Raw genomic sequence first — 19905 nt, forward strand, 5'->3', positions numbered from 1 at the left:
TGGAAAGATTTGTCCCTTTCCCTTAACATCTAGACATACTGCTTTACAAGGAGTAAAGTAGGTCCAGGATGTATAATTGCTCCATTCTGCTGGAGCGAATGGAGCATAAAGGCAAAGTTTGTTCCAGTTAAGCACATACTTTAATATCCATAAATTCTCTTCTTTTTTTTCCCTAAGGCTTTACTATTTAAAGTTTTTAACATAGATTTGGATTTTGGCAACCTTTGTCTCTCTCTACTGGTTCCTCCACTAAAATGCAGAATTAGAACAAAATCAAAACCACCTGTGTCTCTTTCCTGATAATCAAATTGGCAAACAATGAAAAGGGCACAAAGGATCAGGTACAACCATAATGAATGAAGTGGATTCCTATATGTGGTGTGTATGCCCCACAGGATGTGTGCTACATTCAGACTCAGACTGAACCGGAGGCCATGGGAAATGGGACTGCAGTATCTTTTCCATGGTCCTAGCTTCCAAGTCCTCTCTGTAAGAAGAACTAGCCCTCTGGCCATGCTTCTGATATAGCCATTTTTTTATCTACTGCTTTTCAAGGTCACACTCGTTCTGACCTCACATATCGAACAAAGCACTGAAACTCAGTATTATTGTAATTATTTACTTTCGATGGTAGATTTTCAATAACCCATATAACCTTAATTAGAACAACTATCATTTGTGAGATATACTACAATAAAAAGGAGAGACAAAAGGTTTAGTAGCTTTCTCTTTATAACGTAGAGGGCCGAGTGAACCCATCTGTCAAAGGCAGTGGTTTCTACCACCCAAACCAGTGCTTCCCTCCGAAGGACATTCTATATATGTTGCAAGGAGACAAATTCTTCTTATTTTCTCAATATTTCCACCCAAGAAAGTTAACTGGGTCATCAGGCAAATAAAAGCCATGACACATACAACTGTGGAGTTGCAAAGGGCCATTGAAAATGTAAGGAATCCTCTTTCCCATTGCCCTGACATCATACAGAACTTCCAGTTGATTCCTTCCAGTGACAGGTAACCCATTCGAATTTTGGACTGCTGGATAAGCAGTTCTACTGATAAATATGTGGGCCATATTTTATCGATCTGATCTCAGCCTTCAGCTACAGTTGAAACCGATTGGAAGGAAACAAAGTAAATTGACTTGGATGCACAGCTAGATGGCTTTGCTTTCCTAGCTGACTTACTTAAATTTAACAGGAAATGAAAATCAGATATCAAAGGAACAAATGGCAGACACCAACGTGTATTTGTATTAACCAAGTACCTACTATGTCCCCAGCACTGTGCCAGGAAATCAAAGGGAGATAGAAGTCAACAATACCATCTTTATCCCCAATTAACTTAAAATATTGTCTAACCACGATTAAATATTTGAAGCAAGTTCAAAATTAATGGAAGATATAGTATATATTTAAGTCCTAAGTTGGTTAGTTTAGCAAGGGGTAATAGAAAATGGATAATTTCTACAGGTCATCATGAAGTAGCTAGGTCTTGACCATGCTTTGAAGGACAAGTAAGATTTAGAAAGTCATAGGAACTAAGAAAATTTCTTTGAGAATATATCTAGATTTAAAGGGCTATTAGACAGCTGCTCCAAAACACACAAAATAAGACGGGGAATTCTGTCATTATTTTTAAATGAGAATGGGAAAGGAATATTGAAATATAATCAAATATAGATAGAGACTGTGAAAATGCCACTGTATCATAGGATGATCTACGGAGAAAACCAAACTCTGCCCTTAACTTGGGGATTTTTCCAACTAAAAGATTAAATAGTGTACATTTTCTCTCTCAAAGAAGATATACAATGTTATTAAGGAGTTCCTTCTCCATTTCTCAGTTATCTTTAATATCCCTGTTATGCACAAGTGAAAAGCTCTCATTCAGCTGATTAGAGTTTAATCTGTGTACCCTTCTTTATATGTATAAATGTCCTTCTCCCTCCTCCCAGAAGATCATAGCGCTCTTCCAGAGATGTACTTAGCTGCCTGATTAATTACTGGCCCTCTATGTAAATTACTGTCAAAATTAAGATGATCTTTTTATCACTTATTCAGCTTGATAAACATTTACAGTTTAACATATCTGACAGAGCCATTTGTATACCCCTATAATATAAATGAAGGTACATTAAAGCTACAGTAAGTCTGTAATAATAATAATAGCCTTAAAATAATTTGCTAACTACAGACAGTTCCCTAAGCAATTACAAGATGCTCTATGTTAATTTAGAACGGAATTCCAAACAAGGCATTTAAATCCTAATAAGATGCCATTAAATGAAGGGAAACGGGACGGGGAAAAGAGCAAGAAAACCCTAAGGCCTGAACTGGTAGAAATGATTCTCAAAGCTACTGACCCTTGCAAGATCCATGTCTTCCTTGGATTTCTAGACACAAAGCAGATTTCTAATTGAAGGTGATGATCTAGTTACTACATCCCAAATTGCATGTATTTCTTGTATTGAGTCACATTATTGTCTAATTATATGGAGCATTTATCAATTCGAAAGTCCATAGAAACAGCTGCATTTCTATATGCAGTGAGAATGTGGTCTGTAAACTATATCACCAGCAAGTGTGAGTATCTTTAGCGACAACACTCTGCCTCTTGGTACTCATATGGATGTACAAGCCGAACTACGATATCAAAACACCTAGGAACAATTTTACAAAGAAATCACAGAAAAAGGCACCTTTTTTGCGCTTGGGTTTTCCGAAGCATGGATACCCCATGCGTGCCTGCTATGCCCTAGAAATATACACAGTGATACAGTCACCATTACCACAAGAAAAATAAAAAGAATAGCAACATACAGTTCTAAAATCTAAAAGACAAAATGCCTATACAACAATTTTTATCTCCATAAACTTGACTTGAGAGTTCAGTGCCACAATTAAAGGTGGATCGCTTGATCAAGGCAACATAACAGTAAAAAATACTCAGACTTCTGTACGGCATAAATGTGCCTCTGTAAAATATAATTCCCATTAGTTAGGTTAATTAGGATTAACATGCAAGTCACTGAAAAGCCCCAAAGTAGACAAAAGACAATTTACCAAGGAAACATACGAAGTCAAGAGCTGCATTCACTTTGAATCATTCATTTAACAGATTGGAAGGAGGGTCTTATTAATACTTGAGTTGTCATCATTGCTTATCAAGATGACATGGATCCAAATAGCTTACAAAAGCCAAAGGAAAACTTGGTTTCTTAGAACAGATCTATGGACAATGCAGGGTAGTACACAGAAAAAGGAAGTGAATCTAATCACATGTATAATCATTGTTATTAAACAGGATATACATATACATACACATACATGTATACGTATGTGATTATGTTTTAGGTTTTGTTTTACTGAGATGAATGAAATGGCACTCATCTTGGTTGGCATTTTTCATTGGTTTAGCATAGTGTTTTCACCCAAAATAATAACCCCCATTCTTAGTCAAATATATCACAAAGAAGGAAATATATCACAGCAAAACACTAACACTAACTTATGCAAGAGAGAGAATCGTATTCCATTTTCTCAGAATGCAATTGTATGAAATCTGTCATTGCCGAAAAAGCTTTCCCACCCTTACCTCCAGGGTCATGTTCACGCTACTAATGGCCACTTTTATTTCTCCATCTGAAAGTTCCTTCAGATCCTTCAGCATTGTCTGTTCAATACTTAAACCTGTGGATGAGAGAAAAAAAACAGTATGTTATACTTGGGGAACATTTTTGGTAATATCAAGGGATTATCTAAAGAAGTCACCCTGTTAATTTCAGTATTTCCCCTCTCATATTTCTTTTAACCATAATAAACACACATATTAAGGCAAAAAAATCACATTACTGACAATGTTTGCATCAGTTAGGATCCCAGCAGGAAATAGCATTCACCCCTCAGGATGCAAAAGAAGATTCTTTAATGGCAGGACTCTTACAGAGATGTGGGCGGGACTGAGAAAACTAATAAAAGATAGTGAGGCATCCAGAGACTAGCAGAGGTTCAAAGGAGGGAAACAGGGATCTGGAACAGTAGAAGAGGGGCTGCCAGAAACTTAGCACCAAACAGGAAGGGAGCAGGGAAGAAATATTACAGCCTCTTCTCCTTCCTTTGACTCCCACGCCCCATATGTTTCTAACTCTTCCCATGGACCAAATCCAACCAGAAACCAGTAATCTTCAAGGGAGCCCAGAAGATCAAATACTCAGAGGTCAGACTCTGGAAGCCCATAGCAGACAAAAGCAGAGAAGGGAAGGGGAGGAGGTGAAAAAAAAAAAACTAGCATAGCCAAGCAAATAACCAAATAATACCTAAGAAGGCCACAATTTGCTTTCCAGATGCATTAAGGTGAGTCTCCATGTTTTCAACTGTAATTTTACTCAAAATGCACTTTATAAATATGACCCATAAAACTATCATAATTAAGTTGGTCACCCTTGTAATAGGCTCTGGCAACAGGAGATAGAGGATTTCTTAAATGATGGGAGGAATGATCCAGAAGGGATAAATTATCCAGAACTGCATAGTTTTAGTCAGCTGACCAATGTGCTTCAATAAAATTTATCACGGAAAAACAGGAAAGGCTTTGGCTTAACAATTATATCAGTTTAGGCCTAAACTCTTGAGAAGAAGACTTACAGTAAAGGCCAGTAAAGCACGTATCTCCTACCCAGATGCATATTAAGACAGCAGAGTCAACTACTTGCCCTTCCAACTTAGAACACTGTCGATCACAGCAGTATGGAGAAACAGATAAGTACTAAATATTTTTCTTCGACTTGAAGATTGGAAGGCTTCAATCTATCATACTACAGTGTAAAATGATTTATAGAATATATAGTGACATTAAAAGTTTGGTCTAATTTTGAAAATGAAGGACAAAATGCATACCATCATGCAGCTATACATCCACGTACATCATGTGCACATGCACAAGAGCATATGTAACAGAAGGTGTGGCAGGTGCGTCAGTGTCCCGTCCACATTTCCTCAGACTTTCCCAACCCTCAACCACTAGCACCTGCATCTCTTTTCCTGAGGGCTTTCTCTGGCTGCCAGAGCCCACCCTGGGGGGGAATGAACAGTCCCTGGGACTAAGTACTCCTCAACATTCCAGTGGTATACTCGTAACAAAACCTGAGTTGTAGTGTTCATTTCTGTGTTGTCAATACTTCTACCATGACTGATTTCAACCTGCCAACCCAACATCAACCCACTCACAAAATTCCTGAAAATTTAACAATCAGCTCTTGGAGCTCTGATAAACAAGTTGCAACATGCCACTGCACCCCTCGGGTAGGAAAACTCTGTGGTGCAATTTTACACTCTTTTCCAGAGTTCCCTAGCGGGATGAAGGCCTGGTTTCCCACAAAGCTAACTTGCTTGTTAAAGCGCTCCATGCCCTATCAGTGTTTTCCGGGATCACCTCCCAAATAAATTGCTTTGCCTCAGGCTCTGCCCTGAGGGATCCCGAACTAAGGGAGAAAGCTATGCACCTTAAAGATAGACTGTCTGGGTTTAAATCCTGGCCTGGCCACTTCCTAGCTGTGTGTGTGATGATGGGAAAGCAAAGATGCCTTTCTGTGCTTCAGTGTTCTCATCTGGAAATCAGGGATAATAAATAATTCCACTTGACAGGGTTGTCGCGAGGACTCTAATTCATGCAAAGTTATACCATCAGAACCTTGTACATATTAGGCACTTAATGAACTATAGCTATTATTATTATTATTAAACAATTGATCCAGGAAATCCACTCTCTTGACAAAGCCTAGACTTACAGAACACTTTTATCTGCTTAAGAGTCTTTTCTCTTATTTTTTTCTAAAATTAATTGATTGATGAAATTTCATTGTGCTTGACATTGCTCCTGCCACATGCTCAAAATAGAACCCTCTCAGCACAGGGATTTCATGTGATGATGCATCTGGGGTGCCCATTAGATGCATGGATTAACCACACATCCAAACACGAAGGTCTCAGAGGAAAGCCTGCAGCACAGACTGTCTGCTTCCAGATGAGTCAACACGGTATGCCTGCAAATCTTCCACAACCTCCAGCAATAGGGAAGAACGTGAAGCCACACTCAAATTCACCTTCTGGGGCCCCGTAACACTCCACATCACAAACCATCCCTCCTCAGCAGCTGAGACAGAGCTGGGGGACAGAGTCACTCACCCTGAGCACTGAATTGGGTCTCCTGCAGGACGCTGATAATGTCATCTCTGGGAGGTAAGCGAGGAAATTTTTCTTCCAGGATAGAAAGAATTTCCTCCTGCTTCTCTGAGAGCTTCTTGGGTTCCATGGCCATCCACTTGAAAAGGATGCTACCTGAAAGGCATGAATAAAATCGCCTTCAAACTTTCCAGTCAAGCCAGGATGGGGCCCAGAAAAATAAATGTCTTCTGGTCTCTCAATCTCTGCTTCTACTTCCAGATTCCAGATTCTTGCCTGCGGCCTCATTGTGTAACATTCAAGAGACAGTTTTTAGAAAACCCTTCAGATACTGTCTGTCCTGCCTCACTGTTCTCTGAGTATTAATCCCAACAACTGAACTGACTATGGCACATTTTAGGGCAGAGTTATACATAAAGGAACAAAATCTGTCTCTTTCCCCCACCCCACACAGATACACAGAAGTGATAAACATTGGTTTTAAATGATTTCAGAATGGAAGTTAATGATAAACTATTTAAGGATATTAAATATGATTTAATATTTCCCTTTAATAATCTCTTTAAGAGATCACAGAGAAGATTGTTTCCACTCATCATATTGCTGATTTCACATAAGAACTTCCTCCTTTTAAAAATTAAATGAAGGGAGATCAGCTCAGTGCTTTGTGACCACCTAGAGGGGTGGGATAGGGAGGGTGGGAGGGAGATGCAAGAGGGAGGAGATATGGGGATATATGTATAGCTGATTCACTTGTTATACAGCAGAAACTGACACACCATTGTAAAGCAATTATACTCCAATAAAGATGTTAAAAAAAATTAAATGATTTCATAGCCTCATTGTCAGCACCAAAGGAATGTGATAAGGTAGTGAACCTCAAATCCACTCCCAATCTTCCAGGTACCACACACAGTTTTGAAGTTATTTACTAATATCTAATTATAAGGATTCAGAAACTGGCTCTAAATCACGGGTTTCAATTACAAAGTGATTTGATAATACGAATGACTGACCTCTCACAAACTCCTGGAATTTCTATGCATAATCTCACCTTGAAAGGGAGGAGTTACCACCTGTCACATCTCCTTCCCCTGCACCCTGAGGCCAGACTAACACAGAGTCATGGGGGAAATGGAAGTTTTGCTTAATGATGAATGATTAAACTCTCTAAAAATCCTCAAACTTATTGATTAATCAGGGTGTCACCATCTCTCTAGCTTTCAGTGTGGCCTAAATGATAATATAGGGGGAAGGAAAATAAAGAAAGTGGTAAGAATGTAAAAGGAGAAATGAAGTAATGAGTGAGGGAAAACTATGGTACATAATCTTGCCATCTACCTGGAGATATATAGAACCTAGAGAATAGATACACGTTCACCATTAAAAATCCTGAAAAATCCCAAGCAAGTCATCTGGCTGCTCTGTTCCTATATGCCTATTTTAAAAACAGAAATAATACTGCTTTCCCAGATTATAAGGTTATATACTAAAAATCAATAAATGTAAACATCATAATGAAAAATAAATACTGCCAAAACACATTTAAAGCATCTCATTCATTCATTCATTCACTCCTTTAGCAAAGAACTACTGAACACCTATTATAAGCCAGGCACTGTGCTAGATGGTAATGATTCATGACTGGACTAGAGCTAGCCTTGCCCCTTAAAGCTTATAGTAGTTTAGGAGATACAAAGAAATAAACACATAAATTTTCAATATAAGGGGGATAAGAAATATTGCTGAGGAAATACACAGTACTCTGAATCTAGTCAAGAATTTAGAAGTCAAAAAAGGTTTCCTAGAGAATGAGTTAATAAGCTAAGCTGAGATTTGAATGATGACTAGGAACTTAAGGTGAAGGCAAGGTAAAAGGGACATCATGACCCAGGTAGATCATATGCAAAGGCACTGAGGTGGGAGAGGGTTTGGCCAGTTCAAGAAATGGAAAGAAATTAATTAGAACTAGAGAGTACAGTCTTAAAGAAAAATTTTTGAAAAATCAGGTTGGAGAGGTAAACAGGGCTCAGGTCCTGAAGGGCCTTTCAAGTGATCCTAAAATTTGTCTTTCATATTCTAAGGGAAATGGAGAATCACTAGAATTTTAAGCAGGGAGAGGTAACATGCTCAAATTTATGTTTTTTAAGACTCACTCTGGCTACCATGAGGAAATGAATTAGACAAGGCATACTGGGAGAATCAGAAGGCTGTTTTAGATGAGAACTAAAGAAGAAGCAGTCAGTATGAAGGGAATTGAATAGATTCAAGGCAAATTATCATTTAAAGATGGGGCGGGGAGTAGCCAACTGGATTCTGAATATACCCTTTGGTCTGACAATTTCTGACATAAAACCTGAAATATAAGGATGATTTTTGCACTCTTAGTTAAGGCAATGGTGAATCTAAATTTCAAAAAAGATCTTCATACGTTTGCCAGATTACTTGTTCCAAGAACAAGGAGAAAATCTGCATAAATTTTTTTGGAAAAATCTGTGAAGGCATCAGAGAGTTACCCAGGTGACTATCTTAGAAGCTACAATCCTGGAGAGAAAGTAAGTGCAAAGAGGTAAACCCAACGTTTGATGTTGCTTTTCCCCTCTGAGGGTTTGCTAATTCATATTGTAGCCAATCACCTGAGAAGATTAGCAGATCTAACAGCAGTTTCACAGAAGTAGGGAGACAAAAATTGGAGTTTAGAGCTCTCCACAGAGGAATCTTAAATATCCCAGGATTTGAGATGAGATCCCTGGAGAGAATGTCCCCACATCCTGGCATAGAGATTGGAAAAATACGGTCTGCAGGGCAAATATGACCTACTGCCTGTTTTTATAAATAAAGTTTTATTGGAACACAATCACACCCATTAATTTACATATTTTTCATGGATTTTTTTGTGCTTTAATGACAGGGTTGCATAGTTGCAACAGAGACCACAGACCTGCAAAGTCTAAAATATTTACTATCTAATCCGACACAGAAAAAGTTTGCTGAGTCCTGCCTGTAAGAAAAGGGTGAAGCAAAAATAGACCAGTCTTCATGAAGCCTGAAATCCTGATTTGAATCAGCTCAAACACAGAATATATTAAGTTTATCTGACACTCTTCTAACTGCCTTTGAGGTGCAAAAGTAAATCCTCTCCATAGCAAAGGAATTTCATCATCTATAGCATCATCTCTACATTTTGCATATACATATTCAGCATTCAGTAAAAAATTACCAAGCATAAAAGAAATATAAACAAATGAATGGAAACTCCAGAGGAAAAAACTCTTGAGAAAAAGAATGGAAACAGAATCGGGGGAATAAAAAAATTAGCTGGAGAATTACAGAAGAGAATTAGAATCTATAAATAAAATGTTCAAAAGAAATTTTAAGGCTATAAATTTAATAACTGAACAAAAATATCTGTAAACAACAGATTATAGCAAGGAAAGTTAGCGAATTGAAAAATATCTTAGAAGAAAATATCCACACTGACGCATGGAGAGAAAAATGGATAAAAATATAGAGATGAGCAAAAGAAACATAGGTGACATAGAAAAAAAGTCTAAGATATATGTAATGGGAATTCCCCTTGGAAAGGAGAGAGAAAAATGGGCTGAAACAATATTTGAAAAACAGTGGTCAATCATTTTTCAAAATTAATGAAAGATACTACTCTAATACTCAAGATAAATTATGAACCCCAATAAGAATAAATACAAAGAAAAACACCTCTAGGCACACGACAGTGAAACAGCTAAAAATTACAGAGGGAAAAAGTTTTAAATCAGAGAAAAAGAAATATATTACTGTCAAAGGAACTACAATAAAACTGAGAGCTAATTTCATTTAAAATGATGAAAATCAGAAGACATTGGAATTACAGCTTCAAAGTGCTAATATAAAATAATTGCTGATGTTGAATTCTATACTGAAATATAAGAAAAAAATGAAGGCAAAATAAAGACATTTTCAGAAATATAAACTGGAAGAATTTGTCACAAGAAGAACCCACACTAACAAAACAGTAAAGGCAGAGGGAAATTTATAGATGGAAGCAAAGAAATGCAGGAAGGAAAGAACACTGGAGAATATAAATATGTGGGTAAGAATAAATCAATATTTACTATATAAAACATTTATAATATGGAGTTTAAAATATATGTGTAATTAAAATACATTTCAAAAAATAAAGAAAATCTTAGTAAAAAAATAAAATGAAATAAAATACATTTCAATAGTAACAAATTGCAGAATGAACTAAGTAGAGATAAATTGCTCTAAGGTTCTTGGATGATCAGACAAGTGGCAAAAATATCGATTTACAAGAGACTTTAATGGTATTTTGTAATCTTTATTATAATGCTAAAATAATTTTCTAAAAAAGAATTCATAACTAGTAAGCTAATGGAAGGAAATGTAATAGTAGAAGTCCTTATTTAGTGTAATAGCACCAAAGAAGTGAGAGGAAAAGGGGAAAATGTGAGATAAATAGAAAACAAATAGCAAAATGACAAATTAAACCCAAATGTTAGAGCAATTATATTAATGTAAAGAGACAATTAGTGTTCAGTGGGTATAGAGTTTCAGTGTTGCCAAGACGAAAAAGTTCTAGAGATCTGTTGCACAATAATGTGAATATACTTAACACTACTGAACCATACACTTAAAAATGTTTAAGATGGTAAATCTAATGTTATGTGTTTTTTACCAACAACAAACAAGTAAACAGACAAAGTACTTCCATTAAAAGACAAAAATTATGAACCTGAATTTTAAAAACTACAATAGCAATATACTGTTTACAAGAGCACACCTTAGATATACTGATATTGAAAAACAAAGTAAAAGAATAGAAAAAGATGTAACATTGATATAATATACTATTATTAGATAAAGTAGACTCTGACAAGAAGAATTACTTGAAATTAAGACAAATATGTATTTATTATTAAACATTCAACCATCAGGTAGATACATCAATCCTAAATTTATATGAGCTAATAACATTACCTAATAGCTTCTAAATATGTAAAACAAAAAATTGGCAAAACTGGATGAAGAATGAGATAAAAACACAGTCTCAGTGGGAAATTTTGCACACACATCTCTCAGCAACTCTAAGAACCAGCAGGAAAAAAAATCTGTAAATATATAGAATATTTGAGCAACATGAGTAACAAAGTTGACATAATTAACATAAATTGAACATTGTTATCAACAATGGCAGACTATACTTTCTTTTCTAATACAAATGAGACATTAACCAAAATTAACTACCTGTTGAGACAAAAAAATCAAGCCTTAACAAATTTCAAAGGATTAAAATCACATAGTTATATTCTGTGGCCATCATGAAAATAGTCTAAATATCAGTAATAAAACAAAACTAGAAAATTTCCAAATGTTTTCCAAAAGTTCCAAATGCACTTCTAAATAACTCATAGTAAAAGAAGAAATTACAACATAAATTACAATATATTTTAATTGAATAATAATGAAAATATGACATTTAGATTTGTAAGATGCAACTAAAGCTATGCTCTGAGGAAGTTTTATATCCTCAAAAGCATAAGATGTTAAAAAAAACCTGACAAATTCAACTAAAAAAATGTATAAGGAAGGATATAATAAAGGTAAGAGCAAAACTTAAAGACACAGGAAAGAAACACATATACAGAAAATAAAACAACAAATTGATACTTTGAAAAGACTAACCGTTTTTTAAAAACTGTTCAAGAAAAAGAGAGAGAAGAATGATAGAAGGTATAATTTTCCAGTATTAGGAATGAAACGTGACATACTACAGATTCTAACGACATTAAAAGAGAAGTACAACGTTAACAGATTTTAAATTTTAGAGGAAATGGACATTTCTGGAAAAACTCAACTTGCCAAAACTGGCAGGAAAAGAAATTTAAAATCTGGATGGTTTTGTATTTATTTTAAAATGAATCCATAGTTTAATAGCCACATTTCCACACATTTAAAAAATACTAATTTTATGCAAATTCTTCCGAAGATTAGAAAGAGAAAACACTTCCCAACTTATTTTCTGAATCCAGCATAATCTTCATACCAACACTCAACAGAAACATTACAAGAAAGAAGTAGAGGCAGGTCTCTCTCATAAACGTAGTTGCAAAAAAGTTTTTTAAAGCTAGTCCCAAATCAAATTAGCAATATATAATAGGATATTGTATTGTCACCAAATAGGGATTTCCTAGGAATTAAAGGACAAGTTAACATTCCAAAGTTAATTAATATAATTCACCACACTAATAGAAGAGAAAAATCAAATGACCACTTCCGTAGATGTCAAGTAATGAAACTACTTGATAAAATCCAAGATTTAATCATATAAAATCTCAGCCAAGTGGAAATAGAAGACAATTTCCTTAATTTGATGAAGGGCATTTGTAAAAACCAAATAAGGAAAGCAAACATTATATTTAACTGTGAAATACTGAAAGACTTCCACCTCGAATCAAGAATGAGACAAAGATGCCTGCTATTTTTATTTCTATTTAACACTTCAATGTAAATCCTAGCACAGAGAAATAACATGGGTAAAAGAAGCAAAAGTATAAAGAAAGAAAAGGAAGAAATAAAAACTGACTTCTTCATAGATGGTATGTGTATGAACTTACAAATGAAAATACAAATGAATTATTCATTAATACAAATGAATTAATTAACTAGTAATACAAATAGTAATAGTAATACAAATAAACTTAAAATAGTAAATAAATTTTGCAAGGTTGATGGATATAAGGTCAATAACACAACCCTTGGGGCTTCCCTGGTGGCGCAGTGGTTGAGAGTCTGCCTGCCGATGCAGAGGACATGGGTTCGTGCCCCGGTCCAGAAAGATCCCACATGCCGCAGAGCGGCTAGGCCCGTGAGCCATGGCCGCTGAGCCTGCACGTCCGGAGCCTGTGCTCCACAACGGGACCACAACAGTGAGAGGCCCGTGTACCACACACACAAAAAAATAATAATACAACCCTTGTATTTCTATAAACAATCATGAACAATTAGAAAATCAAATTTAAATTAAAAAACTGTATTAGCACCAAAATATAAATATTTAGGAATAAATTTCACAAAAATGTGCCTGGCTTACAGTCAAATCAAGAATCCAATTTCTTCAATTTGGGGGTCTTAATTTTAAAGTACATAAAAAGGCAGTATGTAGAAATTAATATAACAGATATTGTACTAAACAGAATCCTACACAATAATTCAATGAAAAGAAACTTCTGACATTATAATTAGGTTTACCCTGACAATTAAAAAGGAGAAGATGTTCTGATGTAAGTAGGAAAAAAATAACTCAAAAAATGGCCACCATACTCTGAGTTGTTTTTATTGCAGAAGAAAGGATATGGCCCAACTTTATCCAAGAGACTCATCTATAGCAAAATTTTCAACTTCACTTTAGAGACCCATTTAGTGACATACTTAGTTAAATATCAGTATCAGGATGTGGAGCAGCCAAAGGCACCTCTTCGCAAAATCAAACCTATTTTTGGCATAAGAGTTGACTTAACTTCCAGCAAATTCAGCAGAACTAAAAAATACTTAAATCCATATACATGTACCCAAATGAGTCCCAGCTATTCACAGGCCATGGGGGATTAACGACAAGCAACAGAGAAAGCAATTATAATAAAACAGTAACAGAGGCTTCCCTGGTGGTGCAGTAGTTGAGAGTCCGCCTGCTGATGCAGGGGACACGGGTTTGTGCCCCAGTCCGGGAAGATCCCACATGCCGCGGAGCGGCTAGGCCCGTGAGCCATGGCCACTGAGCCTGCGGGTCCGGAGACTGTGCTCCGCAATGGGAGAAGCCACAACAGTGAGAGGCCCATGTACCAAAAAAAAAAAAAAAGTAACAAACATTTCATTCCATTAGAAAAAAAAAATCAACCGCATATTCTTTGTTCAAAAGAATGGAGAAGTAAAGGACCTCTTGCCAAAAGCAACTGCAGTGCATTAATATTAGACATGATCTAATGAAGTCAGAAGTTGTTTGGGGAAAACATTCACCACAGTCAAGGCATATTCTGCATGATAAATTCTTAGCAGAAAAGAAGGGATTTTATTTTATTCTATTTTTTTGCCTGAACAGTGATAAAAAGGGAGCATATTATTCAAATGCTTAGTAATCTTTTTTTTAATAGTAATCTTTTAATTTTTTTAATTTGTTTTTGGCTGTGTTGGGTCTTCATTTCTGTGCGAGGGTTTTGTCTAGTTGCGGCGAGCGGGGGCCACTCTTCATCATGGTGCGTGGCCCTCTTCACTATCGCGGCCTCTCTTGTTGCGGAGCACAGGCTCCAGAGGCGCAGGCTCAGTAGTTGTGGCTCACGGGCCTAGTTGCTCCGCGGCATGTGGGATCTTCCCAGACCAGGGCTTGAACCCGTGTCCCCTGCATTAGCAGGCATATTCTCAACCACTGCGCCACCAGGGAAGCCCCACTTAGTAATCTTATAAATTTAAAATGTCTGAATTTAAGAATAAAATTTATCTTTATGTGGCAAAAGAAATAATTAACCCTCTAAGGTTGAGGAAATGTTCTGGTTTTATATCTTGCAGAAAAAATAATTTCTTTCCCCTTCCCCCAACACAGGCCATCCCTCTTCCTAAGCAAAACAGCCGCTTAATTCCTTTCGGACTTTGTAACCATTTTGGGAGATGGATGATTCACTCTTTGGGCAAGAGAGAAAAAAAAAAAAAGAAAGAAAAAAAACTGGCTCTGTTCCTTTCCTATTTTTCCTCCTTAAAAGGATATTCTTGAAGCTGTTAATCTAGGCTACAAAAATAGCAAGCAACAATTCTTTATTAAAGTTGAAATGGAATGACCACCAGAAGGAGAGAGTTGTTTCTTTAAAACCTAAGGCATAGTTTTTCCGCTAAGAACAATTGCTGTTATCTGTTTCACTATTCAAGTTGTGGCTCTATCAAGGCTTTATACACATAAACATGAAAGGCCGGGTGAAGTGTGGTTTTGATCAGTGGCTGCAATCTCATCATTACCAGCTGGTTCTGGGAAGCACACACACACATATGTGGGCACACAAACCCCCAATGCGATGATTCAGCAATTTAATGGACCTTAAATTTGGCAATTACCCTCTAGTAAACATTTCTGCAGGAAATAAAAGAATACAGGTTGAGGAGTCTGGCAGGTCTATAATTGTTTGCTTTTGGTACAAACCCCGGGCATAACCAAACAACAAGTTTAGGCCACCATGACTGTATAATGTGACTTTTTTTTTTTTAATTAGTTTCTGCTTTATAACAAAGTGAATCAGTCATACATATACATCTGTTCCCACATCCCTTCCCTCATGCATCTCCCTCCCTCCCACCCTCCCCATCCCACCCCTCCAGGCGGTCACAATATAATGTGACTTTTAGATAGAACAGGTTGCAGCTTGTTTGAAAATGATAACAATAAAATCTTAGAAGCAGGTAGTAGGAGGGAGAAAGTAGGAAGAGAAGGAGGAGATGAAAAGAAAAGTCAGAAGAAAAGAAAAAAAAAAAAAGAAGAAACAGGAACCACAACAGCAAAAACAGAGATGGGAAGGGGATGAAAAGACACATTTCCAAAAATCAGGGTTACTTATGGTCTCATCTGAATGAGCACATTCTTTTCTTAGACAAATAATTTCTTACACAAATAATTAGAACGTAATCTCCATAAGTAAATCTATGCCTTTTCAGATGAAAGCGATGCTAATGATCTGTATCCTGAAATTTCTAAGTTTGAGGTATGTCCTACTAAAAGACAACAGCAAGACCTAGCTATTGTAAGAAGTATTAATTCAAGAAAACACAAATTATGTCAACTTTGTTAAATCCCCTACAGAGCCTGAACACATATTAGCCATGGCTGGGTCACCTGTTGACATTTATCCATAACTCTCCTGCCAAGGTCCATATGATAGTATGACAGGGGAGATTATTAGATAAACACAGCAGGTTATTTCTACACTGGCAACTTGATACCTACTTCTAATCAGTATACAAATGATCTTTTAACAGCATCCATAATAATCAGGTTCTATCTCCATATTTGAATATAATATTATCACATAATGGAAACATTTGGATATACAGCTACAGCAGTGAGTATAAGACTACAAAAGATTCCAACATGACTGATTTTAAGTATGAATATCCTGTATTTAGAGAAAAACATCAGCATGTATAAAAAAGAGATTTGGAACAGGAAATACGTTTACTAGACAAGATGAAGCTGATTAAAACCATCCCTATATGCTGACTGAGGAGCAGAAAGTGTGTGATGCACTCTGCCCAGTTCCTGTATAAAATGCTATTACATATGTAAAAGTTGGAGGATGCCTATGACTATTAGGTGTCTTTTCAAGAAGACTGACATAAGGAAAAAACCTCTAGACTTAGATATTCTTTAAATAAGGAACTGGTATATGTGTTTGTTTTAGTAATAATATGAATTTTACAATTAATTATATTTCTATTTTTTCATTGACTCCAGGAAGCTCATATTCAAACTTTCAAACAGAACACCACTTTTACTCCTCCAAATTTATTTATTTGTATGTTTCCTGACTCTGACCCTTTTTTCTGTTTTGTTATATTTACACGCATTTTTGTAAGCCACTTCAAATATTCTATGGAAGAAGAAAGGGCACAAAAAATAAAATGAATAAATAATAGATGATAGATAGCTGACCTATGCAAATAGATACTACATTTAATATAAATATAGAGATCTAATAACAACGAGAGTGTATACTATATGATTCCATCTATATAGTATACAAAACAGACAAAAACCAATCTCTAGTGTTATGGGGGACACATAGGGGTGGTAAAATTTAAAGAAAAACAGGAAAGTGTGTGCCGTAAAAATCAGGATATTGGTTACCCTTACTTAGTTAGAGAGGGAGTGAGTGGTGATGGAGAGGGGCACAAAGCAGTCATCTTGTTCTACTTCTTAACCTGGTTAATTGTTAAAAGGGTGCCCCTTTTGTGATATTTCACTGAGCTGTATATTTATATTTTTATATTTATGTTTTGTATTCTTTTCTGTGCATGTATTATACTCCATGAAAGGGTTAACCTTATATATATAAAATGGACAACCAAAAGATGAAAATAAAAACAAATGTTTGCAAAATACAAAAATGAGGATTTCTAAAGGCTAAAAAAGTGGGGGGTATTATTGGAAGAAACAATGTTCAAATTCTGGACATTGAGAATATTGTAGGGGTGGGCTGGAATGAAATGGAAATTACAATATCATAGTACCAATTAAATCAATATAGTCATAAAAACAGAAACTATATAAACAATCTTGCAAAATTCATTTTGTGACAGGATTTATTGAGGGTCTATTATATGACAGGCACTGTTCCAGGCACCAAAGATAAGAACAGTGGAACAGTAGGCTCAATCTTTTGCACATTAAGGAACACACAGAAAATGAGATTTTTTTTTTCAGCCTACCAGGCTAGGAGGCATACTTAGGGTCCTCTCCAAGGACTGAGGGGATCAATATCTTGGCCCACTTGAAATCCACTTACAGCACACCAGTGTGCCTCAGCATGATGGATTTTAGGATATGATCATGGGAATGAAAGGCAAAGAACAATCAAATTGATTAAGTACTTAGTTTGGAGTATATTCAGATTTTTTTGGCACAAAGTTTATAATAATATATCTTCCATAGAGGTCCAATTATGCTGTTTTTAAAGATTCTTTCAAGTCTTGACTGCAAATATTTAACCCTCGTGACATCTGGAAACAGACATTTTCAAAATTCTTTATGGCAAAGGTGAGTGTAGAAATTTGCATCCCTTCAAGACCTAGAAGAATGTATAATACATGTTCTAGACATGTGTGTCGAATTAATGATCATTTTGAGCACCCCAAAATACAAAATAACATAGCTATTTCCAGAGAAAACTCTTTAGAAAGAATTATGTTATGAAAATAATGAATCCTAAAATTATTTACAGGCACATAAAAAAAGTTCCCTTTAAAACTTCCCTTTAGGTTTGCTGTTAATACATGATTGGAAAACTATAAAATCTAAGTTTGAGTTTAGTGAACATAGCAAAATTCGACTTGATTCCTTTCTTATATTTATTAAAGATTCAAGAGGTTTTAAAAATTGGCCCATTGCCCTTCTCACTCTGAACATTTCAGTTACCTTTTTAAAGTCAAACTCCTCGGATCATAATCCTTCCGTTCCCTTTTGGCCAAACTGTTCAGTGATGTTTCACCTCCCTTCCACGTAATGTATACATGCATATGCACACGCACACACTTTGGTCAAAGGTCCCCAGAGCCCTCTTTTCACTATAATAAGACACCCATGTCTACTACCTCCCAGGCTTCAGTGACTCTGGCTTCCTCATGACATCATGCGTCTGTATTGGCAGTCTTCACAGGTAGAGGCACTGTATCCATTCAAATTCCAATTTCCAAGCAACAAGGAAGTGATGTCCCTATCCTGCTAGCTTTCCAGTGCCATCTCAAGCCCACAGTTATGAAAAATATCTGATGATAAGAAAAACCAAGGTCCTTTACCACAGTTCTAATTCTTGGTAGCTTTGAAAACTAAAACTAAGGTAACTAACAAGAGGGTCTGCATCCCTTCTAATTCCCTAAATCTGAATATCATCATCGTTATCATCATCATCGTCAACAACAAAATCACATCTTTGTTCCAATGTACTGCAGTTTGATATTATTTTATTACTTATAGAAAATCATGATGAACTATTCCTTGACTACATTTCTTTCCTACTAAACAACACGTGTATTTGTTTGAACAATAAACCAAACTTCTTAGTTTGCAAAATGTTTAAACAGCATATTCTCTAGTGTTTGCCTGCACCACATATTTGCACTGCCAAACAACTTCCTTCTTGGCCGAGATCCCCGATCACCTTTATTTCCCTTCTGCTCTGTCATAAATAAATGATTGCACTTACTTAGTTTACTCGAAGGCACAGTTTCCCAGAGAGCAGTTTTACAGATGTCCAGAGCCAGAAAAGTATTTAAAACAGGTTGACTGGGGCCGTTGGTTCTAAGACATTTGTCGGAACTATAAAAGTCTAGGACCTTTTTCTCTCCAAATTCTGGTAGAAGTGGAGGAAGCAAAGGAAAAAGGCCTTAAAAGAGTTGTCACGTATTCTTGGGCTTCTCTTTCCTTTTTTAATTCTTTCAGGCTGTTAATCACTGCTTTTCACTTTCCTATGTCAAATACTTCTGAGAAAAGTCTTTGTCTACCATGTTCAAGACGGATTGTTAGAAGGAGAAAAAAAAGCTTTATACAAAACCCCAAACTGCCCTACACAAGATAATATGGAATTTTTGTAGCACCAAAGTCAACTGACAATTTCCCACTTGGAAACCACTTTTTAGAAGCGATGGGCTCCACTGAGGAAGATGAAAGAGAGATGAGGAGGATAATTGATGATGGTGTGCTTAAGGCAGGCTGGTGAAGGTGGAAAACACTACATGATGGGGGGAGAAGGAGGTGGCAGTTTGACCATAAAAGCCCTGCACAATATCACCAAAACGAAGGTGTGTAACTTTGCCATCCAAGCAGTATTATATAAACGAGGCACGTATAAGTAACAGCAGATATTTCCATGTAGGGGTGTGGAATTCTGGCCCATATCCACTCTGTTCTGGAGCAAGAATCACCTCTGGAAGCTGTTAGATGGCCAGAGGAGCT

The 19905-nt window shown here is 36.2% G+C and overlaps 1 protein-coding gene across 1 annotated transcript in view; it reads right to left on the reverse strand.

Annotated features, from left to right (window-relative positions):
• PRUNE2 (prune homolog 2 with BCH domain) overlaps positions 1–19905 on the reverse strand; it is a gene marked incomplete at both ends in the record, with an annotated part of 266187 nt that overhangs the window by 188882 nt on the left and 57400 nt on the right. The window contains 4 exon segments of the mRNA XM_079706041.1: positions 2702–2739; positions 2742–2757; positions 3598–3692; positions 6186–6338. Of these exon segments, the coding sequence (XP_079562167.1) occupies positions 2702–2739; positions 2742–2757; positions 3598–3692; positions 6186–6338 (302 nt within the window).

This window comes from Hyperoodon ampullatus (assembly GCF_949752795.1).
Source record: "Hyperoodon ampullatus genome assembly, chromosome: 6".
Taxonomy (NCBI): Eukaryota; Metazoa; Chordata; class Mammalia; order Artiodactyla; family Ziphiidae; genus Hyperoodon; species Hyperoodon ampullatus.